Source organism: Trachymyrmex cornetzi, unplaced genomic scaffold (genome assembly GCF_001594075.2).
Source record: "Trachymyrmex cornetzi isolate Tcor2-1 unplaced genomic scaffold, Tcor1.1 scaffold385, whole genome shotgun sequence".
In the NCBI taxonomy this organism is placed as follows: Eukaryota; Metazoa; Arthropoda; class Insecta; order Hymenoptera; family Formicidae; genus Trachymyrmex; species Trachymyrmex cornetzi.
In genome coordinates, this window is record NW_017298586.1 from 1,202,650 (window position 1) to 1,212,994 (window position 10,345).

General features: G+C 36.1%; 1 protein-coding gene across 1 annotated transcript in view; it reads left to right on the forward strand.

Moving 5' to 3' along the window:
- Nucleotides 1–605: 605 nt before the first annotated feature.
- Nucleotides 606–10,345, forward strand: part of Pka-C3 (Protein kinase, cAMP-dependent, catalytic subunit 3) — a 13,911-nt gene continuing 4,171 nt past the window's right edge. The window contains exons 1-4 of the mRNA XM_018511730.1: nt 606–1,866; nt 4,295–4,457; nt 4,837–5,100; nt 5,523–5,853. Of these exons, the coding sequence (XP_018367232.1) occupies nt 1,776–1,866; nt 4,295–4,457; nt 4,837–5,100; nt 5,523–5,853 (849 nt within the window). The 5' untranslated portion in view covers nt 606–1,775. The remainder of the gene's footprint in view (nt 1,867–4,294; nt 4,458–4,836; nt 5,101–5,522; nt 5,854–10,345) is intronic.

The window sequence follows — 10,345 nt, forward strand, 5'->3', positions numbered from 1 at the left end:
AGGATATTTGCTCCCATGGACTTTAAATGTGTGCGGCGGACCTCTCAGACCTCGACAGACAGGAGATCTTTAGATGTTTGTTTCTTTATGCAACAATTTTTTCCCTCTATGAATGTACTAATAAATATGTTAGAGCCGCACAGTCATCGTCCAGTATGATTCACAAAATCGATTTTCAGGCTCGTCAGACTCATCTGGAGGAGACGGCGCGCGGCGAGGTGTGGTGTTGCGGTTAAGATTTCAGGTGTTGCTCAAGATTTCTCTCGAATTTCGAGAGCAGCCCCCGTATTTATGGGATTGACGCAACCGTCTCTCGTCACGCTCGGCAAACGAAATCGAAAACTAATTTAGAGCAGACGATCCGTATTTTTGTACTCGCCATACGATCACTTTTGTCTTGGAGCGCCATCCGTATCAATAATCCGTATCGAGTCAATCTTCTTAAAGATCGATTGCGGTTCTTACAAATCTCTCCGGCTAGTGGCTACATGGTACAGACGCTCATAGTGAGAGTAAGCGCGCGAGCTGGCAGCGAATGGGGGGGTCAAAGGAAAGAGAGGGGGCAATAGAAGGATAGACGGCCTTTTCAGACCCCTGGGTGACCAGTTTAGTTCTGGTTGGCATCCGAACCAATCCGAAGAGCGAACTGCGTGTTACACAGAGTCCAGAGATGACACGGTAATCATCCTTCAGCCAGCGTTTGGAGACCTGTCCGACCGAACGATTCGATAAATACGATGGGAAAATGACACGAAATAACTCCGCTGCGATGTGCTTCGCTGATCAAAGCGCTCGTCAGAGATCATATTGGTGTTAGTGCAGTCTGACGTTTCTGGGAAGCTAAGTTTAATAACTACAGCAATCACTCACGTGCGCTGTTCAGCTGTTGCACGTCAGAGTTAAATAATGTGCTACTCCTGAATCGTAGAATTGAAAAAAAATTAGAATTGTATCGTGAGAGACGCGTTGAACTTAGAACTAACGATGACAGCTTAGTTAACGAAGTTGCAAAACAAGTATCTAGGAATACGAAGTAGTGAACGGGTGAACGCTACCGTTCCGATTGCAAATACCATTCGCATGCACGGTTTAGCCTCCAGGAAAGAATCACGGCAGCACGCTCGCGTAGCGAGTTCGCCATCGCCATTTTTTTCTAAAATGATATTTAATCGAAGCACGGGAGAGTCGAACCGATAAAATTCGACGATAAAACCATTCAACATTATACATGGAAACGTGAAAAGTAAACTCGTTTTGCACGTTCGAAAGCGCGTTTTACCACAGCATGCACTTTTGACGTTGGTTAAATGACACTTGAGAAATTGACACACACATTTTCACTATTCCGAGCCATACGGAAGGAGGAACGTTGATGGAGACATTCGTATATTGACTCGCTTTCGAACAGTATGTTATGAAAACACTTCCTTAAAGCAACATCGATCGTGAGGTGTTTTAAAACCCAAGAAAAATTCGAGAAACGCATATACTGTCGTCTTCGAAGACGATCAAAGTGCCGGATGATTCCTATATATTTAAATTCACAATCATTATATCGAAGACTAACAAAGTCGTTTCTCGGAAACCACGTTAAAAATTGAAGTCACGAAGAGCAGATATAGGAGCGAGTCCTCGTCGGTACGTGGTCTAAGAATATCGTGGAGTGGATCGTTGAACTAGAGCTTCCTTTCTTCTTTCCATGTGTCGAAGTGCCCGGGAGAAATAAATCAGAAACTTTCTCTGACGACGTTCGGCTTGACAGTATTCTGTAAACCATGTCGGGGGACACTACATCCGACGATGAGGGATCACAGGAGGATCCATCACATTACGACATCGACGATTTGGAAATCATCAAGACTATTGGTGAGTTTAATATATAATATTAGTTGAAAATCTGAGAGATTGGGATTATACTATTTTACATGAAATTGTTTGTTTATCTCTCTTTATAATCTTATTTTGATCATAATTTTTCTTATCTATATTTTTAGTCATTATAAATGTAAGGAATAAATCGATACAATACACAATTCTTGAATTGAGATTCTAAAAAATATTATTCTATCATATTCGTTTTGAGAGATTTTTATATTTTGGTTATAAATTGCGCGATACAAAAAAAAAAGAAACTAAACTTATAAAATGTCTTTTAAAATATTGATATCTTACAAAATTACAAACATATAAAATTACAATTAGAGAAATTTCTTACGTTAACGATGCATAAAATTACTATTAGAAAATTGTTAAATTCCGGCGATATATAATTTGTGAGCATTCTATGTATTCATGCAAAATTAAATAAAGAGGAACAAACTCAGTTTGCAATAATCAAAATATAATATTTTGAATCACAAATTCAAATGTGAAAAAGTAACGAGCGAGAAGAAATTAAATTTGCTGCTTTTAAAGTGGGACACCAGAGAGTAAGAGGGTATCCCACTGTATATATTTAACTACTCGTTAAAGTCAGAATTATGTGAGAGAATGGTTCGGAAAATTGCAGGTGCTCGATTCGTGAGACTCTCTTTTTCTGCTTTTTGTAATTTTAGTCCCAGATGCGTTCGGGCTACTGCAATTCAGTGCAACGAAAATTTTCAAACGTTCTTTTACACGTTTTCTGGGTCCTGAATATCAATTGGACAATCTCGTTCGAGATTGTCGCGCGACACGTCTAAATTCGTGTCGGAGTATTTAAAGCGTCTACGCCATTACCGGAAACACTTCGTCGTTTTACCGTTGACACCTGTTTTGAGCCGTCGTTGGCAGCAATCTTCTCACTGCTGGTGGACGACATGTATCATACCATCCCCTGCTACGCGGCCAATTTCGTCGCTATTCCATGCGCGAGATGTACTTTCGACACAAGTATATAAGCGCGCATAAACATGTAAAATCTTATGGCCGCACTGCAATATGACGGTCAATTTCGCTGTTTAATTTGACCAAGGCTCATTGCATGCCCGCTAATTGGTTGCGGTACGTTAACCAGAGCAACCGAGTCATCTGCATTCGTGGGAAAGTCCATTAAATAGATCGCTCTGCGCAATGCATATCAGCTAAAAAGAACGTCGAAAGCGTCGGTAATTAACAGTCACTTCAATAGTTAATTCAGTAGACGGCATATTTTGCTAAAAACGCACTTGTACTTAATTATTCGTAAAATCGTGTTTTATTGAATTTCGGTCATAATATTGACAGTCCAATAATATATTTTATTCCTTAGCTTATGATATCTTGTTATGAGAACGAGTTTTTTGTTTAACCCTTACCGTACCATCTACAATTTGGTGCTTCATCCATACCATCAAGGGTCACTTCAAATCATTTCGTTTTTTCACCTCTTCAAAATAATAAAAAAAATCTCTAAAAATTCACCAACATACTATCAACTTTCTAGAATAAATATTGACTCTTTATTTTGGAAAATAATAAAATGTAGTATAATTTATAATTACCGAAAGACTCAAAGAAACTTGCACGAACAGGAATCGCACGGTCACTAGTTACCCATATTAGTACGATAAGGGTTAAAATTAATTTATGATGGAAAATAAAAATGATTAAAAGATGCTTATTACATTATTGTTAAATTGTCGCGCGACACGTCTAAATTCGTGTCGGAGTATTTAAAGCGTCTACGCCATCACCGGAAACACTTTGTCGTTTTACCGTTGACACCTGTTTTGAGCCGTCGTTGGCAGCGATCTCCTCACTGCTGGTGGACGACATGTTAAATTGACGATTAATCTTATAATATAATAGTAAGATAGGGATCAAATGTAATTCCATGGTTTGTTCGTCCTCTGGCAAAGATAAAAATAGGTGTAAATCAAATGAAAGGAAGAGTAACAGAAGTGTCAACGAAACTTTAGAAAGTTTAAATTGGAACAGTGAAACGTTAAAAGATCGTTTACTTTTTAAAACGCTTTTTTACATTATGCTGTTCCAATTTAAGCTTCGTTGAAGATTCGTTTACACACTCATTATTTTTTTTCCTTGACTTACGCTCCGATTTTCAGAGTCAAAGCGTTTTTTGTTTTACTGCAATTATTCAAAGTCAGTTGGTAAACTTGTATTTTTTTTTGCTTAACTGGAAATCGTAAGATTCATTTAAAAATATTATCAGCTTTAACCTGCATATTTGATGATTTTCTATTTATTTGGGAAATTATTATGATATAAAATAATCTTGATTAATAATTCTAATTTATTGGTACCTTTAAAGTTGCGTATGTAAATCCTGATTAATATATGTATAATAATAAATATTTAAATATGATCTTTTAAGGCACAGGCACCTTCGGTAGGGTAGTTCTCTGTAGTCATCATGGAACGCCTCTCGCATTAAAAATCCTCTCCATGGTCGACGTGATCAGATTGAAGCAAGTCGAGCACTTGCGCAATGAAATTACAATTCTGAAGGAAGTTAAGCACCCTTTCATCGTCAATATGTAAGTATTACGTCTGTTATTATATTAAATAGAAAACATATTATTTGATAATAGTTGACAATTATTCCCCGACAATCTTAAGTGTGTTTATTCGCGATATAATCGTCTAAGAGAATGAAGAAAGTGTTGCGTTTCTCGGTCAAGGAAAGGATTCTCGCGGAGCAGATTAAAAGCCTGGCTAAGACTAAACAGATACACACAAACTCTATTCAACTAGTTTGCGCCACGTCGCAATTAATACATGGATAGAAGTGAGAGAAATCGATCCGCTCGCGAGGTGAACTTTCTTTCAATCGGCGGAGCGAAATCGAGATCTACTCGCGTAACAGCTTGGCTTGCTCGACTTCATCACCTCGTTTTCTGATATTCGTCTTTTCAGGCTATGGAACGGTAGGGACGAAGCCAGAGTGTATATGCTACTGGAATTCGTCGCCGGCGGAGAGCTCTTTTCTTACTTAAGAGCGGCCGGAAGATTCGCAGGACCCACGAGTTGTTTCTACGCAGCCGAAATAGTTTGCGCTCTAGATTATCTGCACAGCAAACATATAGTTTATAGAGACCTCAAGCCAGAGAATCTTCTCCTTGACAGTCAAGGCCATCTCAAAATTACTGATTTCGGCTTCTCCAAGAAACTTACGGACAGGTGAGTCATTTAAAACAGAAAAAAAAGGATAACTTAGAAATAGAATATAAATTGATAACAATTGAAGATAAATGAATTAAAATTTGTTTGTTAATAATAGAGTTGGATAAGTTAATGTTATTTTGAAATAAATTAAATTAAAAAATATTTCGGTGGAGAAACAGTACATATGGTAAAAGTAAAATTAACGAGTTTACTTAATAAAATATTCTCCAATTTAATATCACTTTCTATTTCTTTCTTAAAGTGTAAATTGTACTGTAAAGTTTAAATTGTATTGGTAAGGACTACCTGTCACAACAAATAAAGATATGCAATATCATGCAATTAGCGCATATTACAGCCAACTTCACCTATTCTTAACGGCGTGTCATAACAAAACATTGTGAGACCGCGGTTATAATTAACACGTACATTTTTAGAACATGGACCTTGTGTGGAACGCCAGAATATTTGGCGCCGGAAATAATTCAAAGCAAAGGACACAATAAAGCTGTAGACTGGTGGGCGTTAGGCGTTTTAATTTACGAAATGCTGGCGGGATATCCACCATTCTTCGATGATAATCCTTTTGGGATCTACGAGAAGATTCTGAGCGGTAGGATAGAATGGCCAAAACACATGGATCCTATCGCGAAGGATCTGATCAAGAAATTATTGATTGCTGATAGAACGAAGAGATTGGGAAATATGAGGCAGGGTGCTGAGGACGTGAAGAGGCATCGATGGTTTAAGCTAGTCGAATGGCCCTTGGTAATTTGATATCAGCTGCGTAGTTTTGCATCGTATACATACATACAGATAGTTAAAAAATAGCAGAAGCTAAAAAATTAGTATTTAATAGTGTCACTGAAAAAAAAAATTAAATTTTAATAAATACCCAAGTAGGAATTGAATACCGGCGAGGTACTGATCCAGTACTATTTTTCAGTGTTTAGTACCGACGCGATACTGAATACCAGTACTGATATAATAGTACTGGTAAAACACTGGGATGATAGCAATGGGCCAAGGTTTGGAATACAGTACTATTATAGTACTGTATTAGAGTACTATTACAGTACGGAATTACAATATTGTAACAGTACCCAGAATTAGTACATATATGGTATCTAATATCGATATTGATTTTTAGTACCGTAACAGAAACAATACTGTAACAAAAATCGTTACTGATTCATAATATTGCAACAGTACCAAATATTAATACCAATTTTTAATATTATAACAGTACTAATATTGTATAAAAAGTCTATACCAATTCTCTATACCGCAAAAGCCGTATAGCCAATTCAAACAAGGTTACAACTTCAGCTTTAACTCCAGACGGAGAAGGCAGAAATAACGATGCTCGCATTTTGCAATCCTTTTATATCATGTCTGGACGTTCTTCAAACACGCGAAAATCAGCCGCCTATGAATCTTTTCGGAAATTAATTTTATGCGAATTGATTTATATATGCGCTGAAACAATTGCCCTTGTCTTGAAGATAATCTACCGACAGTATGCTGGCTCAGTACTGCCCTTACGGAAAAAATTCTTAAAATTTGAGTGTTTACACTTTAATAAACACTAAAAAAATACACTCAAGGTAACACTCAATTAATGATTATTTTGTGGACGCTCAACCTGAGTATAACTCTCAACTTGAGTGTTATTGATGACTTGAATGTTGAGTATTAATCTCAACTTGATAGTTAACTTTAGTGTCAGGGTGAAATTACACGGTGCGGAAAATGATTGCGGAACAAAGAATGCGTCATTCAGCGGACTCAACAGTTGAGTGAGCACTCGCTGTTATTGGTATATTCTTCTAGATCTAAAATTCTGATTGGATGAGCTAAAAGAATTCACTAATTACAGCGAGCATGGCACTCGTACTCAACTGTTGAGTCCGCTGAATGCGCCCATTGAAACAACCAATTAGCGCTATTCGGAATAACGCAGAATAAAACTGATTGGTTGTTTTTGTGACATATTTTCTTTTCCGCACCGTGTAATTTCACCCTTAGACCCTACGTATAATGGAGGAAATATTATTATAGGAATAGAAATAAATATAAAAATTTCAAAACAAATAAAAATTTCAAAACAAATTAAAATTTCAGAACAAATATTAAATTGTAAACGCCATTATTTTTAAGTATTCAAATATTTGCGTCTACATTCAATATTTTGGCATTTATTTTAATCATGGAAATTAAAACTCAAATAACTGTTAAGTTTATATACTCAATTTTGAAGACACTCAAAGGTTTAGGGTTTACGCTCATTTATTGCGTGTCATACCCAAGTGTTGAGGGTAACCTTTAGATGTTTAGTGTGTAAACTCAATCTTGAGTATGAACGTTGTGAACGCTCAATCTTTGAGTGTATATACTCAATGTTTGAGTGTAAACACTCACAATTTAAGTGTAAACTTTTAAATTTTGGATTTACACTCAAATTTCAATGTTTATACTCAAATTTGAGTGTAAACCCTAAATTTTGGTAGTTTACTCTGAAATTTGTGTGTTTACACTTAAATTGTGAGTGTTTACACTCAAACATTGAGTATATACACTCAAAGATTGAGCGTTCACAACGTTCATACTCAAGATTGAGTTTACACACTAAACATCTAAAGGTTACCCTCAACACTTGGGTATGACACGCAATAAATGAGCGTAAACCCTAAACCTTTGAGTGTCTTCAAAATTGAGTATATAAACTTAACAGTTATTTGAGTTTTAATTTCCATGATTAAGATAAATGTCAAAATATTGAATGTAGACGCCCGCAAATATTTGAGTACTTAAAAATAATGGCGTTTACAATTTAATATTTGTTCCATTTAGGTAAAAACATATATCGTTTTTATTGGAAATTAATATTTTTTTACATTAATTGTATATATATATATATATACATATACAGGGTGTCCGGACTTTTTTGCTAATCACTTTTGTGTAGATAGAGCGGACTAAACTGAGTCAAAAAGTCCTCTACCATTTTGCAATTTTCGCAATAGTTAAAATAATAGTTTAATATGACTCAATAATAGTTTAATATAATAATAGTTTAATAGGACTCAATAATAGTTCAATAATAATAGTTTAATAGGACTCGATATTAAGATTTCAGCTTATGAGATACCAGTTATGTAACCAGATACCGAAATACATGGTTTCTGATAAGTTGAATTTTAATATTTATTCTTATAATAATACTTCCTCCATTGTACGTAGGGTCTAAGGGTGAAATCACACGGTGCGGAAAAGAAAATATGTCACAAAAGCAACCAATCAGCTTTATCAGCTAATCTGCGTTATTCCGAATAGTGCTAATTGGTTGTTTCAATGGGCGCATTCAGCGGACTCAACAGTTGAGTGCGAGTGCCATGCTCGCTGTTATTAGTGTATTCTTTTAGCTCATCCAATCAGAATTTTAGATCTAGAAGAATATACCAATAACAGCGAGTGCTCACTCAACTATTGAGTCCGCTGAATGACGCATTCTTTGTTCCGCAATCATTTTCCGCACCGGTGTGATTTCACCCTGACACTAAAGTTAACTATCAAGTTGAGATTAACACTTTATCAATAACACTCAAGTTGAGAGTTATACTCAGGTTGAGCGTCCAAAATAATCATTAATTGAGTGTTACCTTGAGTATATTTTTTCAGTATTTTAAAGTGTAAACACTCAAATTTTAAGAGTTTTTTCCGTAAAGGTGACGCTTCACATATTCCTTTTACTAATTGTAATACAGACCCGATACTACAAATATACTGGCGGTATACAGTTTTGATACTGGCCCCCGACACACTGGTTTTGGCAACTTCAGGACATACACGATATCGAAAATCTACTGGCAGTATACTGGATCAGTATTGTCGCCCGACATAATCTTTTCCCAATTTTAGTACGGACATAATACCGATAATCTACCGACAGTATGCTGGCTCAGTACTGATGCTTGACATATTCCTTTTACTAATTGCAATACAGACCCGATACTGCAAATATGCTAGCGATATAGTTTTGATACTGGCCCCCGACACACTGGTTTTGGCAACTTCAGTACATACACGATATCGAAAATCTACTGGCAGTGTATTGGATCAGTATTACTATTCAATACTGATTCATAGATTGGGCCAATATCGTATCATTAGTTTTATGGTACTGGTCTAGTACTAAAATATGAAACTCATTTTTCGGTACAGATTCGGTACCTCGCCAGGATTCAATACAGTTTTTCTATATAAATTCCCACTTGGGTATTTGTTTGAATATTTTTATTAAAGGAGAACACAACCAATTGAACTCTCTTCGATTTTAATAAACTTTGGCCAAGTTAAAATCGATCAAAAATAAAAGATACATTTTTTTCATTAGCTTATTGAGATCGAAGAGAGTCAGTTAGTTGTATTTCCCTTTAAGTAAATATTTACTAAATGTAAAAATATATTTATTTGATACAAGAACCAGTCATATGATTTAATTATTATTTTTTTATTATATAAATATTTAGTTATTATAACTAAATGTTTACTTACGTTAATACTATTCAAAGAAATATACAGGGTGTCCCATTTTAAATGATCCAGCCAAATATCTCGAAAACTAAACCCAGTAGACAAAAATGTTTCAGACAAAAGTTGTTTGACTCGAAGGGGGATATAAGGTGATGCCATCGATTTGACCTTGGATAGTCCTCTGAAGGTCACGTGAAGGTCACCTTTAATTTTTTAAATGGAACCCCTTATTTCTCATTGCACATTCTTACAGCTCATCTCGAGAGCTTTCCAAAACACTATAATTAAGTTACTTTTCGTTATAGTAGGGGAGGCCAAGCGGGGATTTTGGGATTTACTCGAGCGCGTCAGAATAACATAAAGGGGGAAAGCTTGCACCCTAATAAGTACCCCCACCACATATTAAACCTCTATATAGAGCCGGGGGTCCAGGGGAGCCCGTCAAATTAGTATCTAACTCGAGCGCGTCAGATTAAGGTATGGTGTGTTAATTACATGTAGAAAAGTGTACATTTCAATAATCTGACGATTTCAGCGTGACGTAAGGAAATGGGAGAGTCACAAAGTTGCAAAAATAAGATTTTTTGACCCCTTCCCACAGCTAACCCCACCACGCAAACCGTCAGATTAATATTTATCCGTTATCAGAAACACATGGGTCGCTTACACTATTAATATCTGACACGCTCGAGTACTGTACACGCCTGTACACGCCGTAAAGCCT